At 42.0% G+C, this 19,784-nt stretch overlaps 2 protein-coding genes across 2 annotated transcripts in view; both read left to right on the forward strand.

Moving 5' to 3' along the window:
* The first annotated feature begins 1,176 nt into the window (after positions 1–1,176).
* LOC128700592 (probable glutamate receptor) lies at positions 1,177–13,064 on the forward strand. The gene is made up of 12 exons (XM_053793874.2): positions 1,177–1,246; positions 2,055–2,127; positions 2,364–2,507; positions 4,183–4,270; positions 5,439–5,590; positions 6,105–6,247; positions 7,244–7,331; positions 8,413–8,542; positions 10,434–10,611; positions 10,869–10,968; positions 11,729–11,858; positions 12,975–13,064. Exons 1-12 carry the CDS (start codon positions 1,177–1,179, stop codon positions 13,062–13,064), a joined length of 1,386 nt encoding a protein of 461 aa, XP_053649849.2.
* A 1,467-nt stretch (positions 13,065–14,531) lies between these two features.
* The window catches only part of LOC128700593 (docking protein 2), an 18,816-nt gene continuing 13,563 nt past the window's right edge, over positions 14,532–19,784 (forward strand). Inside the window, exons 1-2 of the mRNA XM_070098927.1 lie at positions 14,532–14,583; positions 19,001–19,530. Of these exons, the coding sequence (XP_069955028.1) occupies positions 19,462–19,530 (69 nt within the window). The 5' untranslated portion in view covers positions 14,532–14,583; positions 19,001–19,461. The remainder of the gene's footprint in view (positions 14,584–19,000; positions 19,531–19,784) is intronic.

Genomic DNA, 19,784 nt, shown 5'->3' on the forward strand with positions numbered 1-19,784 from the left:
GATTTTCATGTTTATTAAGGTCAGGTTTCAAATTCTCTATATGTATAAAGACTCCAACAATCTTAGGTCAAGTGAATTAGAGCATTTATTAAATTATTAAAGTTACTAGAATTTAATGGGTGATTTAAGGTAACTGCATGATCCTTAATTTCAGAGTGTGATAGGTGAGTCAAAACTCTGTAAAACGCACCTTCATACTCTCATATTCTAATCTGGAAATTTCTGAAGAACTGCCAATATACAGCAACGAACAATTGGGACTTTTACAGCTATATACAAAATTTGAGCCTAAAGGGGTAGGGAGTCTGTTTTTGAATTTGAAGAATAAACCAATAGTTAAGGAATTAGCAAAAGCAAATCTAAAAGAAATTGGAAGATCAGGATCAAAAAATAATGTTGAAAGTTGCGTTACTCAGCTCAAGTTGTAGAAAATTTTGAATGTAATATATTTTAGATTCTGATGATGTAAGAAGAAACATACGAAACATCAGTAAAGAAACTGAATATCCATTGAATTATATCCCTTAATTTATATCTGTGGCCTCTTGTTGTCCTTAGCGCAAATGCTAAGAAAACGTATGTCCTTTTATTAGGTTGGGTTAACAATACTTTGTCTATAAGGCTGGCATCATAATGCTGGGTTCATAAGGTTGGGTTCATATGCCTGGGTTCATATGCCTGGGTTCATGTGCCTGGGTTCATATGCCTGGGCTCATATGCCTGGGTTCATATGCCTGGGTTCGTATGGCTAGGTTCATAGGCTTACTGCCGAAAGAACAAATCTTTCCGTGCCGTTCTCAATTACTTTACACACTATGTCACAGGTTCGTGATGTGTCTTCTGGTATGTAACCTTTACTGAGGATGTAGAGAATAATTCACAAATATATAATAATCTCACAAACAGGTATTTATTGTGGTTCAAAACAACGACATGCATATATTCACAAACTAAAACATCGTACCAGAAACTGGGAAAAATGCTTAGCACTGCGCCCGATGTTTTTACAATTTTTCTGTTATTTTCTACAATCACTGATGATGAGTTCATAGAGACCTCGAAAAGATTTTATGAACATCGTTTTCACAGTTTCTGGAACGGTACTTGGATATCTAATTACCAAGGAAACTTGCGATTATTTGTCATGTAATCAAACATCTGTTACAGTGAATCGTAATGGCCATGATGCCGCAGGTATCAGTCACGCTGTGGGTGTTGATGGATGCAGTGACATCTGTGGTAGCAGGCAAGTTTCATACAGGTGTTTTGTAAACACGACTCACCATGTGTTTGATGCTGACTGAACTTATTGCCTTCGTACTTGTGTTAAATTGTGGACAATATAAAAACAAAATACTGATAAAATGAAGAGAAAAACCTAAGCGTTTTCATGTATGCACATCAGAAGATATGTGTAAGCACATGAAAACACTCAAGTTTTCCAAATTATAAAGGTAGGAGGGAGGGGGTAAAGGAGGTTTTGTGGGCTAGGGGCTTGACTTGCAGCAAGCGTGCGTGAGCGTGTTAGATAGGAGTGAATGGAGACGAATGGTTTTTGGGACCTGACGAGCTGTTGGAGTGTGAGCGGGGTAATATTTTGTGAAGGGATTCGGGGGAAACAGGTTAGCCGGACTTGAGTCCTGGAATTGGGAAGTACAATGACTGCACTTTAAAGGAGGGGTTTGGGATATTGGCAGTTTGGAGGGACATCTAAACCTTCTTATTTGAGCGCCTCTGGAAAGACAATGATTATGTATGAGTGATGGTGAAAGTGTTGAGTGATGATGAAAGCTTTTTCTTTCTTTTTGGGTTTTTCTTTCTGTTTTGGTCACTCCTGCCTCGGGTGACCCAAATATATACATACATACACACACACACACACACACACACACACACACACACATATATATATATATATATATATATATATATATATATATATATATATATATATATATATATATATATATATATATATATATATATATATATATATATATATATATATATATGCTTACTTCTTCCATATTATTTTTCTTTTTAAATTATTAAAGAGGTGAGCAGAGGTGGAGGCTGGGAGAGACTGGCTCGGGTCGGCGCCAACTATAAAAGTCCTCTTAGTTTCAGGTATTTCCTCGACCTCATGCACTTACCTGTATGTAAAACCATTGTGTTGTTGGGCAGTGTCTTGTTTAAATATTAAATTACCTCGTGCGTTTCGTGGGGTAATAAACGTTTTGTGTTGCAGTAATGTGTTGCATAATTTAGTGTTGTGTGGACGATTTTTCTTCGTACATGAAGTGTTGTGTGTAAAAAGAAGAAGGTGTGCGTCGTAAGACGTCTAAAAGTGGTCGTGTCGGCAGGTTTCCGCGAGCCCCACACTTCCTGGTAGCAGCAGAGGACTGGCCACCTCACGTCTACCTCCACACTGACCCTAGCGGGTCAATCCAGGTCACGGGACCTATGGGTCAACTCCTCGACGCTCTGGCTGCCTCGCTTAACTTTACGTCAGTATTTTTTTTATAACCTGCTAATTCTTGCTGTTGCATGAAATTTTTTTTTTGCTTTGCAACTGGAGAAAGAGAAATCTCTCCGGCTATTATTTTTAGTTTATATTCAGGTTCATATACATGTTTTTGTTAGCTCAATAATAACCACTATGTAAATTTTCTCAAATAGAAGAATGTATATTTATACAAATAAAAGTATGAATAACTAAAGTGCAATAAACACCTTTAATAAACATTAATAATGCACATGAGGTGTAATATACACTAATAAACACTAATAACCCACATGGAGACAGAAACTCAGGAGATTAAATAATCTGTATATTTCGATCCCCTTTTGGGTTCGAAATATATAGATCAATTAACGAAATATACAGATCAAATTACGAAATATACAGATCAAATTACGAAATATACAGATCAAATTACGAAATATACAAATCAAACAGCGAAATATACAGATCAAATTACGAAAGTTACAGATCAAATAACGAAATATACAGTTCAAACAGCGAAATATACAGATCAAATAACGAAATATACAGATCAAATAACGAAATATACAGATCAAATAACGAAATATACAGATCAAACAGCGAAATATACAGATCAAATAACGAAATTTACAGATCAAATAACGAAATATACAGATCAAATAACGAAATATACAGTTCAAACAGCGAAATATACAGATCAAATAACGAAATATACAGATCACATAACGAAATATACAGTTCAAATAACGAAATATACAGATCAGATAACGAAATATACAGATCAATTAACAAAATATACAGGTAAAATAACAAAATATACAGATAAAACAGCGAAATATACAGATCAAATAACGAAATATACAGATCAAACAGCGAAATATACAGATCAAATAACGAAATATACAGATCAAATAACGAAATATACAGTTCAAATAACGAAATATACAGATCAATTAATCTTCTGAGTCTGTGTCTCCATGAACATTGACAAGTGTTGATTACACTTTAGTTATTCACAATATTGTTTGTATAAATATACATTCTCTTGTTTGGGAAAATTGACATCGTTTTGCTTGCGTAAATATAATTTCTTGGTTGGGTAAACAAATATTGACTTATTTGGGTAAATTTACATTATTTTGTTATGGTAAATATATATTATTATAAACTCAAGAAAACTCAGAATATAAAATTTGAGTTGAATGTTTTAAGTGAGGTTCTTTTCAGATTGGGGGTTCACAGTTCCTCATATTTTGTGTTTCTACCTCCTCATGAATTATTAGGTTAGATTAGGTAATATTCGTCAGGAAAGAGGACAAGTGTTTTCTGACTCTGGTTTTAGTCATTTGGAGACCCGCCACTGGAGCTTTTGGTCATGTGATCGAGGCCTTCGGCTGGCTTACCAGTCCATCTCTTAAATTTTTAAGATGAATATTGTTACCGAATACGGTTTGTTAACCAAAAGTTGTTAATTAGCCTACTATACGTCTATGAACAAGCTTACCTATTGCTAAGACTGATTTGTGTATTAATCAGTTATTGGCACACATTCTGGTAAGAATAATTTTAACTTTGTATAGCTTTAAGAAAGACACAGAGATTACTGATAATCCGTTTTCTACTAAATTTCGTGAACACAGATTCTAATTTCATTTTCCAAGAAACTTGTGCTGCAGGTACAGTGTTGTACCAGGTGATGGATACTGGGGAGCTCCACAGGAGAATGGATCTTGGAACGGCATGATAGGCACAGTACTGAGGAAGGTCAGTTCTAATTTACAGGCGCTAATGAACAGCATGATAGAATAGTACAAAAGGTAAGTGTCGATCGACACCATGCCCAGCCCTTCTAGGGCAGGGTAGGTACCTGAGCCAGAGCTTGCAGCTCACAAGACTGCTATTCCCATTAGCCCCCTTGGCGTGGGGATGGCAGACCAGAGAGGCCTAGCTTCTCCCTACGAGCCCCGTGAGGGAGGGGAATGTGGCTAGGCCTGGGGACAGTTGGTCCCAACGATGAGGAGGTACTTGTACCTCCTCCCATGGCAGACATTAGTCTGAGATACGCCCGAGACGGAGCCAAGGCCGGGCCACCACTTGGAAAAGGCCCGGGCCGGGAGAATACAGGCAAATCAAGAAGAAGAGGATAAGTGTCATTAGGTGTCCTAGTCAAAGGCTCAGTTAACCTTGTCTAAAAGGTACATAACTCTGGTGAGTGTGCGTCTGCCTGTTACATGTGTATGCGAGTTTGTGTGTGTGTGTGTGTGTGTGTGTGTGTGTGTGTGTGTGTGTGTGTGTGTGTGTGTGTGTGTGTGTGTGTGTGTGTGTGTGTGTGTGTGTGTGTGTGTGTGTGTGTGTGTGTGTGTGTGTGTGTGTGTGTGTGTGTGTGTGTGTGTGTGTGTGTGTGTGTGTGTGTGTGTGTGTGTGTGTGTGTGTGTGTGTGTGTGTGTGTGTTTGTTACGTATTGCATATGTCTGTGAATTTTGTATATATGTATCTTTCATATATGTATTTATGTGTATGCTGGTCTATTATGTATTTATGTGTCTGTTGCCTGAGTCTTTTATAAATATGTATATATCGAAGAAATCACAATAAAACACGTGATTGAAAATATGTAAAAACACCACAGTAAAAACAGTAAATAAAACTTGAGCGCTTTCATGTGCTTGCACACACACATCTTCCTCTGAAGATCGTGTAAGCACATAAAAGCGCTCAGGCTCTATTATCTATTTTCATTGTGGTATTTTTACGTATATATGTACGTGTGTGTGTGTGTGTGTGTGTGTGTGTGTGTGTGTGTGTGTGTGTGTGTGTGTGCCTGTTACGTATGTGTACATGCTGTGCTCCTGTTCTTCCACATGTATGAGCACACCTCATGTCTTATACATGTGCCTGCTCTCTTGCTTGATATTTTTTCTTTATTTTGTAGCAAGCAGATCTAGGTCTAGGACCGTTTGGTATGTCTTACACCAGGAGCGAAGTAGTGGATTTCACCATCCCTGTCTTCTTGGAGATGTTGCATGTTTTAGTCTCTCGACCTCTACCCATGCCTGATCCTTGGGGCTTCCTGGCACCCTTCACGTGAGTACTGACACCTGTCTAGCCTGCCCTACAAATCTTACCTGACATAACTAGTTGAGTTACACAAGTGTTCGGTATCTAGGTGTTATTTTGTAGAGTTTCTCACACCATTGGCTTTATAAATACAATACAGAAGACTGGAAAGGTAAATACAAAATTTTAAACGTGTGCGGGTCATAAAGGTGAATGATTGTAGAAGCTACGTCTTTTGTTAACTATGCACCAGACACTGCCTGTATATCAATAGTATTATATACCGACATGTATCTTAAAAAGGTGCAATATGCGATTTATAGCGTTTGAAAACACGAATCGTCCCTTACAGACTTCATAAGTTCTCGCCATTTGATACACTGGGGAGAACTGATAACTTTGTTAGGTTAGGTTAGGTAAGGTTCGTCAGGAAACAGGACAAATATAACTTTGTTAATTGAGAATTGACAAAGACTTCCCAATAAAATATTAAAAGCATACTGTGTTTTATTAATAGACTATCTACCTGTACTTATGGCAGGTGGTACGTATGGGTGGCTCTGCTGGTGGCACTGCTGGCTATTATAACAACCAGTGTGTTCATCGTTAGAGCTCTGGGCTTCGGTGGGCCGCTGTCTGCTGCTCAACATGCCTGGGCGTTTTACAGTATCTCTTTTACGCAGCGTGAGTACTCACCTATTTGTGGTTGCATGGGTCGAGACATAGGTCCTGGACCCTCTGCTAGTCACTACTAGGTCCACTCTCTTTCTGCTCCAAGAGCCATATCGTACCTCATCTTAAAGCTGTGTGGATGCTCATCTACTACTGTACTCTCCAGATTGTTCCACTTCCTGACAACTCTAAGGCTGAAGAAATGCTTCTTAACATTCCCATGACTCATTTAAGTTTGTGTGTGTGTGTGTGTGTGTGTGTGTGTGTGTGTGTGTGTGTGTGTGTGTGTGTGTGTGTGTGTGTGTGTGTGTGTGTGTGTGTGTGTGTGTGTGTGTGTGTGTGTGTGTGTGTGCGTGCGTGTGTGTGTGTGTGTGTGTGTGTGTGCGCGCCTTCAGTTATATTCACCTCCTGTACTCACCTGGGGTCGAGACACACAGCATCAGAGTCCGCCTCTCTATCACTGTCAACTAATTTACAGATCCATATCATCCTGGGCTGGTCATACCTGTACTTTACACGTAGGTCTTCCCGTCCTTCCCTGTTTTTCTTCTCTTCCGCAATCTTCCCCTGTTCTCCGTCTCTGTGTTTTCGAGCATCTTATACGTCATGATAACGATGTCCTTGGTTCGGTCTTACAAATTAATCAAGATCTTTCTTCCTATTTTCTCCTCGTTGAATATTTATCACCATGGCAAAATGGAGAAGAACCCTTCCTCGTAAACCAAGCGTGTCTAAAGTGGCAACTAAAATGCCGGGAACAAGGAGCTAGTAACCGCTTCTGTATGAATTACTACGTGTAAAAATTAGGAAAGCTTCCTAAGAGCATTTCTTCTTCTTCTTCTTCTTCTTCTTCTTCTTCTTCTTCTTCTTCTTCTTCTTCTTCTTCTTCTTCTTCTTCTTCTTCTTCTTCTTCTTCTTCTTCTTCGGGTCACTCTGCCTCGGTGGGAGACGGCCGGTGTGTTAAAAGAAATACATATTTAAATTTTTTTTTTTGTGTGTGTGTTTCAGCTGTGCCCTGGCTGCCTGTGGCTGAGGCTCTGCGCTTCACCTTCATCTTGTGGTTGTTCATCTGTCTGGTGGTCAGTCGCAGCTACAGGTGAATGACTCGCTGAATGAACCACCGACGGAGAATCGAGCCTTTACTGTTCTTCGTGCAGAATGATGCACATGCGGCTTTAGCCCTTCATCAAAATCTGCAAAATACTGTATGTAAACGAGTAAATGTCATTGAGTACAAAAAATGGGGAAGGCTCGATCCTCCGTCCACGAGAAGAGACAAGCTATCTAGTTGACTCACGAAATCATAATAACACGATTGTAACCAATTCACAGAACGGGTGGGGCTTGGACCCATGGCGAGCAAGTCTTAAAATCACAGGCTAGTGCGCTAACCTCCCTCTGGTTCACAGAAATACACCTAGCTGGATCAATCTTAGAGGCAGCTGGCAGAGTGGTTAACGCACTGGCCTTCGAGTTTTAGGACTCACTTGACAAGGGTTCTAACCCCACCCATTCTGGGATATACTGGCTGAAGTTATGGTGTTCACAATGAGCGTAGTAGTAAGTAGTAGTAGTAGTAGTAGTAGAGGTTTGCCGGTACTTCCGGCCCGGGTCTTCTCCATATGGTGACCCGGCTGTTGCCCCCGGTTGGGGGTGTCGTTCATCTTCTTTCTTCTGTTTTCTTTCTTGGGCCAGCTAGTAAGAGGTGATGTGGTGACAATGAATATTGTCTTATGGTGGTGATGATTGTGGTGTGAAATATATTAGAAATATACCTGAGAAATTCATTCTCAGGATACATGCTGAAGTCTGCTCTGAAACATTCCTTATGTCTGCCCCGAAATATTCCTGATATCTGCCCGAAAAATTCCTGATGTCCATCCTGAAACATTCTTGATGTCTTCCCTGAAACATTTCTGATGTCTTCCCTGAAACATTTCTGATGTCTGCCCTGAAATATTCCTGATGTCTGCCCTGAAACATTACTAATGTCTGCCCTGAAACATCGATAATGTCTGCCCTGAAACATTCCTAATGTCTGCCCTGAAACAAATCTGATGTCTGCCCTGATGAATTCTTTATATTTACCCTTACACACCCCTGATATTTGCGCTGACACCCTCCTGATCCCTCTCTTGACACGGCTGATACGGTGGCTGACACGCTGTGATGGATAGTGGAGCGCTGACGTCCCAACTAGCAGTGAAGACGCTGACAGTGAAGTATGACTCGCTGAGAGACGTTCTTGATGACCATAGCCTAACTCTGCTCATGGAAGGCTCTACGGCTCTCACTGCTCACCTCCAGGTATTTACTCTTCTCATGGAGGGCTCTACGGCTCTCACTGCTCACCTCCAGGTATTTACTCTTCTCATGGAGGGCTCTACGGCTCTCACTGCTCACCTCCAGGTATTTACTCTTCTCATGGAGGGCTCTACGGCTCTCACTGCTCACCTCCAGGTATTTACTCTTCTCATGGAGGGTTCTACGGCTCTCACTGCTCACCTCCAGGTATTTACTCTTCTCATGGAGGGTTCTACGACGGCTCTCACTGCTCACCTCCAGATATTTACTCTTCTCATGGAGGGCTCTACGGCTCTCACTGCTCACCTTCAGGTATTTACTCTTCTCATGGAGGGCTCTACGACTCTCACTGCTCACCTCCAGGTATTTACTCTTCTCATGGAGGGCTCTACGGCCCTCACTGCTCACCTCCAGGTATTTACTCTTCTCATGGAGGGCTCTACGGCTCTCACTGCTCACCTCCAGGTATTTACTCTTCTCATGGAGGGCTCTACGGCTGTCACTGCTCACCTCCAGATATTTACTCTTCTCATGGAGGGCTCTACGGCTCTCACTGCTCACCTCCAGGTATTTACTCTTCTCATGGGGGGCTCTACGGCTCTCACTGCTCACCTCCAGGTATTTACTCTTCTTATGGAGGGCTCTACGGCTGTCACTGCTCACCTCCAGGTATTTACTCTTCTCATGGAGGGCTCTACGGCTCTCACTGCTCACCTCCAGGTATTTACTCTTCTCATGGAGGGCTCTACGGCTCTCACTGCTCACCTCCAGGTATTTACTCTTCTCATAGAGGGCTCTACGGCTCTCACTGCTCACCTCCAGGTATTTACTCTTCTCATAGAGGGCTCTACGGCTCTCACTGCCCCCCTTTAGCTATTCGCTCGTCCTCGTCCAGTGTAATATCCTTCTGTTTTCATTCTGCAATAATTTTCATAACTAATACATCAACTTGCCCGTCTTGCAGAGAGGTTGAATGCCCTAAATATTTAACTAAACACTGGTTGCATCCGTTGCATAATTACCGTTTGAGTTACTGAAACCTTTTGACCACAATGTTTTTTTATGCATCTTAAAGCTTTCAACACTCTCTTAAAACTTTCTACTTATCATCGCAAACCTTTTGAACGTAAGGAAAATTCATTCGTCACAGAAATGGTGGGGTTCGAAGCACTGGCTGGCGAGTCCTGATACTCGTTTAGCCATGGATTCAAGCTCCACCCATTCTGTGATTTATCTGCAATCGTGTCATTACGATTTCGTGAGTCAGAATCAACTGGAATCATCTAAATCATTTCTACTCCTTGTATTTTTGTGGGGAAATTTTGTGACAGAATTTCAAATCCACATTTAAAAGGAGTAAAACTTGAAGTGGCATTAACATTTGTTAAGATTCTAGCTGAAGTTTTCAGCCTCTAGCAATAAATGCTGAGACACAGAAGACCTAAGGTTTCACCAATGAGAATTCTGGAAAGTCTGTGAAAGGCCACTAACCAGAACTGTATTCATGGGGAAATGCAACATGAATTCATTCACTTAGGACACTTAAGGACACCTTCAGTGAAGGTGTTATATATGTATATATTTATGTTCGTATACCTCAAGTTGTCGACAGTCATTTGTCTTCTTAATACTCTGTCATAGTGTCTTCCAGGAGAAATTCGATCACCAGACAAGTCAAATTAACTTGTCCCTGTAGTCACTTGTTAATGTGCTGATATTTCTTAATAGTCTTAAGTAAAAATTCAGTAGGGTGGTGGATTCTTGCTCTGTTTCACAATACCAGAGGCGTTATCTACTAGATCATCTGCTAAAACGACTGGTTAAATCCGCTGAACGATACACGAGAGTTTGCATTTCATAATTTTTCCTTCCTTTGGCCTGCTCCTTATCGCAGACGGCTACTGAAGGGGTGTATGGAGAGTTGGCTCAAGCCAGTCGTGTTAGAGCTAAGTTCGTGCGAGCCACCGAGATGTACGAGGCAGCTTACACCCTCATCCCTGACGGTCGCCATGCTATGCTCGTCGAGAATGTTGTTTGTAGGAAGATCTACTCTGACTTCTTCAGTGCTAAAGGTCAGTCCCTGGGCAGGTCTGGCTGGGGAGGGAGGGACGGCGAAAGAAGAACATAGGTGGGGGGGGGGGTGGATAAGTAGGCAGAGAAGGGAAAGAGTTTGGACAGAGGTGAAACAAGGGAAGATGAAGTTAAAACGAGGAGTGAGAGATACTATACATACAATCGTCTCAATATACATTTCCAAACATATTCGTTACACCATAAACTCTCCCCTTGAACACTAAGACACATGTCTAACCCCTGGTGGTGTCAACAGGTCGCTGTAACTTCTACATGTCCACCGACAACTTTTGGAAATTGATCTACGCTATGGTGGTGCAGCGAGGTAGCCCCTTACGTCAGCTCCTCAACTCGAGGTCAGTGTCTCTGCATGCAAATACATGTACTTTCCTTCAAAGGCACATTTGTAAATAATGAAACTGAATTTATACCAGCTGCACGAACTGACCCTCTATGTATATATATATATATATATGTATATATATATATATATATATATATATATATATATATATATATATATATATATATATATATATATATATATATATATATATATATATATATTGCGTGTATGTACTGTATGTATATACAAATAACCCGATCCAGGTCGGACCAAAACATCGTCATAAGTTTCTCCTATATGCGGGTCATCTGCGAGCTGTTCCAGTCACGGTATTGTGCCTTCTTATTCTGCATGTATACATGCGTGCGTATATTTACCAAGTGTAATAGCGGGAGGTTTCGCTGCTTCTCCCTCAATATTGATTAGTATTAGCTGTTCCTAGCACCTACTAGGTCTCTATCATGCCCGTACATGTACCTGACCTGCTGGGCCGTGGTTCGTACGTCGATTTGCGTGGGGCCAGCAATAACAACCTGGTGGATTAGGTTGATCCACCGCGAGGCCTGGTCATAAACCTGGCAGCAGGGGCGTTGACCCCCGGAACACCCTCCAGGAACCTATTTACTGAGTGAGGCTCCGACTTATCCTCCTCCAGATCATTCCACATCCTAAGCACCTTAATGAAAGATATCTCTGAGCTCTTGACGTTTTAACGTTTTGACCTTCCAATCGTGTACCCTTATCTGGCTCTGACGAGCATGCCCTTTCAGGATCCGGGCACTGGGAGAGTTTGGCATCTACGACCTCTGGGTATTGAGTCAGATGCCCAATATGACCCATTGCCTGAAAACGCCGAGAAAGGTCAAGTTTCAGGAACCTTACTCCATGGCTGACCTCTGGGTGAGTGTTTTTTCCACGAAGGGCTCTTGAATTTCCTTGGCTCAAACGCGATTGCCACCCTTTCTCCGTAGGCACTGCATGAGCCCTACGGATTTAGGGCTTCCTCGTGAATATAATAATATTCTCCTGGTTAGGAAGGTAAGTAGGTAGGTAGTTTTTAATGTCTCCTGGGTAGGTAGGTAGAAAGTTCCTGATGTCTCCTGGGTTAAGCAGGTATTTAGGTACTTCTTCATATCTCCTGAGTAGACAGGCAACTCCTGATGTCTCCTAGGTAGATAGGTAGTTCCTGTGTCTTTTGGGAAGAAAGGTAGCTCCTGTGTCTCCTGGGTAGATAGGTAGCTCTTGATGTCTCCTGGGTAGATAGGTAGCTCCTGTGTCTCCTGGGTAGATAGGTAGCTCCTGATGTCTCCTGGGTAGATAGGTAGCTCCTGTGTCTCCTGGGTAGAAAGATAGCTCCTGTGTTTCCTGAGTAAGCAGGTACGGTAGGTAGGAGGCTCCTGATGTCTCCTGGGTAGATAGATAGGTAGGTAGGTAGGTAGGAGGCTCCTGATGTCTCCTACGTAGGTAGATAGATAGGTAGGCAGGAGGCTCCTGATGTCTCCTGGGTAGGTAGGTAGGTAGGAGGCTCCTGATGTCTCCTGGGTAGGTAGGTAGGAGGCTCCTGATGCCTCCTGGGTAGGTAGGTAGGAGGCTCCTGATGTCTCCTGGGTAGGGAGGTAGGAGGCTTCTCGTGTCTCCTGCGTAGGTAGTAGATAGGTAGGCAGGAGGCTCCTGATGTCTCCTGGGTAGGTAGGTAGGAGGCTCCTGATGTCTCCTGGGTAGGTAGGTAGGAGGCTCCTGATGTCTCCTGGGTAGGTAGGTAGGAGGCTCCTGATGTCTCCTGGGTAGGTAGGTAGGAGGCTCCTGATGTCTCCTGGGTAGGTAGGTAGGAGGCTCCTGATGTCTCCTGGGTAGGTAGGTAGGAGGCTCCTGATGCCTCCTGGGTAGGTAGGTAGGAGGCTCCTGATGTCTCCTGGGTAGGCAGGTAGATAGGTAGGCAGGTAGGAAGCTCCTGATGTTCCCAGGGTAGGTAGGTATCTGTTAACTGTGAGATTAATGGGTAAGTCTCTCCCACAGGCTCTGTTTCTGCTGTTGATCTCCGGTGCTGTTGCTGCTGCTGCTGCCTTCTGCTGTGAGCTCCTGCTGCCCCCCTCCACTCTTCACTAGCGCTGTTTCACCCACTAGTGCTGCGTTCCCTGCTTCTCACTGGTGCTGTTTCTCTCACCCTTCATCAGTGGTATTTCTTCACACCACGCCAGTAGCCCAGGTATCCCACACCTTGTCACGTTTCCAAGGTATCCCAGACCTTGTCAGTTATCCTAGGTATACCATATCAATTATCCCAGACATCGTAAGGTATCTCAGATCTCGTCAGGTATCCCAGGTCTCGTCACGTTTCTCAGACCTCATCAGATATCCCAGGTATCCCACGAATAACATTCACAGCCTCTACAGGGGGCTTTGGCAGGGTATACCTCGGCGAAACAGGAAGAAGCCTCGAAACAAGTCTTAACGAACACAGTGCATGCAGGAACGATAACTTGAATACCGCATGAGTACGACAACGGAATTCCGCCAACCATCTGAAGAAATTTAACGATACCCACGCAGCGATTAAAGAATCCAATTTCCACAGACGTAAATGCCTTGAATCATCCTTAATCGCTACTTCAATCACTATTGAACAGAATAAAGACAGCTTCGTCATCTCTGTAGTATTACCAAGAATTCTCCTCAAAACAATAATCCCTGCCATCACATAGCTGCAATGAGTTACCTTCCAATGCTGCTACTACTACTGTTACTACTACTACTACTACTACTACTGTTACTACTACTACTACTACTACTACTACTACTACTACTACTACTACTACTACTACTACTACTACTACTACTACTACTACTACTACTACTACTACCAACATCATGGACCAGTCAGCCTTCTGAAGTGATCATGTTTTTGTATCTCACTCTCTTACCTATGTATACCCTCTGTGTCCATGTATTGTTTGTAACGGCTTGACAAGGCTCCTGATGAGCGAAACGTTGCTACAATAAAATGTCGCATTAGTTGCATATGTGTCCTTTTGCCTAACATATTGTCGGTAATTCTACAAACCTAATTACGGCATGGTAATGGTCCAGATCGTAGCGAAACGTCGTTATAGGCCATTTTATTGTGACATTTATTTTCCAAGTAAAATACTTTTATTCAAATGTTGGGAAGAAATAAATTCCTGTACTCGTTGTATCATACAATGTTGACATTGGATATTCGTAAGAAGTTCTTACAGCTGGTGTATTGTGGCATCCAGAGAATACGGATTTCCGGACTGGATTGCCAAGTAATGGGCCAAAGCGTATATAAAAGTCGTGAAAGATCTGGTCTTTCACGACTGGCTAAGTTTTGTAAGAGGGTCGTCGTGTCCCCGTCACGAAGCTGGGTGGTCAGAAATTAAGTTTTATAATAACTATGAGTACATGACGGGGAAAATCTTAAAGCTTAGGCAACGGGTGCTTCTATCGTTTGACGTCAGTACTTCAGCTATTGTTATCTGACTAATGTCATGTCCTGTGTGTCTTCATGTAGCTCTAGTTAGTGCTAGAGCAGCCCTCACTCTTCTGTGTTGTGGTATGTAGCTCTAGTTAATGGTAGAGCATTCCCTCGCGCCCGTGTGTTTTGGTGTGTAGCTCTAGTCATTGATAGAGCATTACTCATTCCCGTATGTTGTGCGTGGCTCTAGTCAGTGCTAGAGCACTCCTCACTCCTGCCTAATTCCCGTGTGTGTGTTGGCGTACAGCAGTAGTCAGTGCTAGAAAGTCCCTTATGTAGTAGGCTCGCCATTGTGTGTTATTGCGGCCGATGAACTTACTGTACATAATACCAACAAGTAGCTGTGTAAGACGGATGTTAAAAAGTTAGGCATCTTTATTGTCGAAACATTTCGTCAGAAGAGGCCTGCTGAGCAGGCGAAACGTTTCATCTGTAAATGTACCCAACCGTTGCGCGTGTGTTCATAATAAGACATGATTTAGGATTGATCTCCAGTATTTCTCATGCGCATGCACGATTCTTGTTCCTCACGAAGGCATATCGTCATATTTAATACTCTGTTATTTTGCATTTAAGAGAAACAGAACCAGGAGATTGTGGATCAATTGTAAGTTATCTCGTTATGCATCAATGTCTAATGGAATATCACAGCTCAAGAAGACATAGAACCAGAGATGTGGAGAAACAGTTTACTTGACACGCTTCCAGCTGGCTACTGTTACGCTCCGTGTAGAGCTTCACGACTTAGTAAAGCTCTACAAGGAGCGAAACGTGGCCTCGTCTATATTGCCAGCAGCACGCTGCTCGAGCGCCAACATAGCATGTTGTACATGAATGGTTTACAGTACCGACATGATAAAGAATTAAACATGTGCAACATCTGAGTATCCTTATTTATAGACGTATTGATAAAGTCACTGGATAGCGAAACGTACACAAATATAGAAACTCAGATGATACATATGTGTCCGATTCTTCACCAACAGAGCACCAAGTACGTGTGTCAAGTGTACTTCAGTGTAAAAATAATTACAAATGTAAGTACAGTAATTATTAACACTTGGGATAATATAATCACAGTAATACATTAAAAGGTAATCCCCACTACACAGGTGGGGGAGGTAGGTTAACAAGGCCGGGAGCCCAAAGGTACTTGAAGAAGTATGAAACGTCGTAAGCCTTTATGATTACTTTTCGCTCATGGAGATTTCTTTCCTCGAGAGAAACGTTGTTAGAGTGAAGACTTACGTTGTTTATGGACGTCGTGTCCATAAGATACGGAATACAACACAGACTAGATCGTCAAGACAACCCTGATGGACTAGACGATTCATCCTTCATATCAATGCAGATGCATACATCAAGACAATACTAGGGAACCAGCATAAACCACCAGCGTAAACCACCAGCATAAACCACCAGCATAAACCACCAGCATAAACCACCAGCATAAACCACCAGCATAAGCCACCAGCATAAACCACCAGCATAAGCCACCAGCATAAACCACCAGCATAAGCCACCAGCATAAACCACCAGCATAAACCACCAGCATAAGCCACCAGCATAAACCACCAGCATAAGCCACCAGCATAAACCACCAGCATAAGCCACCAGCATAAGCCACCAGCATAAACCACCAGCATAAGCCACCAGCATAAACCACCAGCATAAGCCACCAGCATAAACCACCAGCATAAACCACCAGCATAAACCACCAGCGTAAACCACCAGCATAAACCACCAGCATAAGCCACCAGCATAAGCCACCAGCATAAACCACCAGCATAAACCACCAGCACAAACCACCAGCATACACCACCAGCATAAACCACCAGCATAAACCACCAGCATAAACCACCAGCAAAAACCACCAGCATAAACCACCAGCATAAACCACCAGCATAAATCACCAGCATAAACCACCAGCATAAACCACCAGCATAAACCACCAGCATAAACCACCAGCATAAACCACCAGCATAAACCACCAGCAAAAACCACCAGCACAAACCACCAGCATACACCACCAGCATAAACCACCAGCATAAACCACCAGCATAAGCCACCAGCATAAACCACCAGCATAAACCACCAGCACAAACCACCAGCATAAACCACCAGCATAAACCACCAGCATAAGCCACCAGCATAAACCACCAGCATAAACCACCAGCATAAACCACCAGCATAAACCACCAGCATAAACCACCAGTATAAACCACCAACATAAACTACCAGCACAAACCACCAGCAAAAACCACCAGCATAAACCACCAGCATAAACCACCAGCATACACCACCAGCAAAAACCACCAGCATACACCACCAGCATAAACCACCAGCATAAACCACCAGCATAAGCCACCAGCATAAACCACCAGCATAAACCACCAGCATAAACCACCAGCATAAACCACCAGCATAAACCACCAGCATAAACCACCAGCATAAACCACCAGCATAAACCACCAGTATAAACCACCAACATAAACTACCAGCACAAACCACCAGCAAAAACCACCAGCATAAACCACCAGCATAAACCACCAGCATACACCACCAGCAAAAACCACCAGCATACACCACCAGCATAAACCACCAGCATAAACCACCAGCATAAACCACCAGCATAAACCACCAGCATAAACCACCAGCATAAACCACCAGCATAAACCACCAACATAAACCACCAGTATAAACCACCAACATAAACTACCAGCACAAACCACCAGCAAAAACCACCAGCATAAACCACCAACATAAACCACCAATATAAATCACCAGAATAAACCAACATAAGCAAGATGAATAATCCTTTAGACAGCTCCCGCTGGAACCTTGTAAAATATCAACTAAATCAAGGTATACCTGGAGAGGGTTTCGGGGGTCAACGCCCCCGAGGCGTCCTGATAACAAAACTCGATATCGTATAAAACTTGGAATCTGATATTCACAAGTGGTTTGAAAAACAACAAACACTCGGAGAATGGTCCAGGTGACTAGTTAATGGTCCAGGTGACTAGTTAATGGTCCAGGTGACTAGTTAATGGTCCAGGTGACTAGTTAATGGTCTAGGTGGCTAGTTAAGGGTCCAGGTGACTAGTTAATGGTCTAGGTGACTAGTTAATGGTCCAGGGGGCTAGTTAATGGTCTAGGTGGCTAGTTAGTGGTCCAGGTGACTAGTTAATGGTTCAGGCGACTAACTAGTTAATGGTCCAGGTGACTAGTTAATGGTCCAGGTGACTAGTTAATGGTCTAGGTGGCTAGTTGATGGTCCAGGTGACTAGTTAATGGTCCAGGTGACTAGTTAATGGTCCAGGTGACTAGTTAATGGTTCAGGCGACTAACTAGTTAATGGTCCAGGTGACTAATTAATGATTCAGGTGACTAGTTAATGGTCCAGGCGACTAACTAGTTAATGGTCCAGGTGACTAATGGTTTAGGTAACTAGTTAATGGTCCAGGTGACTAGTTAATGGTTCAGGTGACTAGTTAATGGTCTAGGTGGCTAGTTAATGGTCCAGGTGACTAGTTAATGGTTCAGGTGACTAACTAGTTAATGGTCAAGGTGACTAGTTAATGGTTCAGGTGACTAACTAGTTAATGGTCAAGGTGACTAGTTAATGGTTCAGGCGGCTAACTAGTTAATGGTCAAGGTGACTAGTTAATGGTTCAGGTAACTAGTTAATGGTTCAGGTTACTAGTTAATGGTCCAAGTGACTAGATACTGTTTCCAAGTCGGATCGAAACGTCGTCATATGTTTCAGTCGCCTATATGGAGGGTTATTTGTGTATTCCAAAAAATATGTTCGAGTGTTTATCCTCCCGTCGTTTAAAAAAAACAAAATTAAAGTGAGGAAGGCAACACCTTTTATTTCGACCTAAATTTTTAATCAGTTAATTGATTTTTGCTTCCTGTTTTTGTGTTTTCTCAGATTTCCTTCAAAAAGTTATCTTCAGGATGTTTTCAATGTTTTACTTGGCCCATTCTTTTCATTTTGTTTTTTTATTATTTGTTATAATTATTAGATTTATTAGCTATTTTCCCAAAACTGTTTTCGTTTAGTTTAGAACTTAGTTTTGTGTTTTACTTGTATGAATATTTTATATATATATATATATATATATATATATATATATATATATATATATATATATATATATATATATATATATATATATATATATATATATATATATATATATATATATATATATTTTTTTTCAGAAAGTTTTGATAAAGTGAAGTCGTGGAGTTAGTGGTGTCTTCATCTGGTAGGATTTGTCCTGATGTGGGAGTTAATCCTAGGATGACATAAATTTATCGTCAGGCCGTACTTAGTCACAGAATGACACGGATGTATTCTGATGCGGGAGTTAGTCACGGGAAGACTCTAATTGATCCTGAAGCGGGAGTTAGTCAGAGGATGACACGGCCAGTGGTTAAGCAATAGCTGGTGCACCGGTGTTGAGTGTCAGTGATTAAGAAACATGAAATATGAGTAGATGAGTGAAAGTATAAACAACTCATTCTCTTTCTACAGGTTGCTGCAAGAAGACACGAAGGCAGCCTCACACACACAGCAGATATCTTTGCCATATCAACCTGCTTCCAGTGGCAAGATAGGGACAAGTGTCTAGCAGTCTCTAGACCGTCTAGAGTGTATTGTGCCTTCTGGTTACTGCTTAACACCACAGCTAATCACAGCCACCAAGAACTCTCAGTGCTTCATTAGTGAATAGCGATAGGTTATACGAATACATAGTTCAATAATACCAGAGTGATAAAAGATACAAAAATTTTCCAAGAATATATTTTTTTCAAATATCACAAGCTAGAAATATGATTTCTGTTATATTCACGGCCTCGTAAACAGGGAGGATACTACGCAGTTGCCACTTGGTGACTTTCGTCAGATAATGCACGCAAAGCCAAGCTGACAACTTTCGACATCATTCGTGTCTTCAACCTCAACTCCCACATAAGGAGTTCCTTGTGCTCGCCATGGATACTTATGGAAACAAAGTCAAAGACGGCACTCTGCTCTTCCGGACTAAGGGTCCCTTCGGCAAGGTAAACTAACCCTTCAAAAAGTAATTGTTAAGATGTTATATTAATTTCAAGACGGGGAAGGTGGGAACTTGAAGCTAGGGAGGCCAGTGGGATTGAAATTTACGTGTCTGCTATTTTCCATACGCTATGTGATCCCTAAAAGTTTAGTGCTTTCTCATTAATGTAATAGCAAGAATGCTAATGACTTTTTTTTTTTTTTTGCTAGTTAAGTATTTATTTTTCCGCCTCATTGGTTTCTATCTTCATACTATTGT

This window comes from Cherax quadricarinatus, chromosome 65 (genome assembly GCF_038502225.1).
Source record: "Cherax quadricarinatus isolate ZL_2023a chromosome 65, ASM3850222v1, whole genome shotgun sequence".
NCBI classification, from domain to species: Eukaryota; Metazoa; Arthropoda; class Malacostraca; order Decapoda; family Parastacidae; genus Cherax; species Cherax quadricarinatus.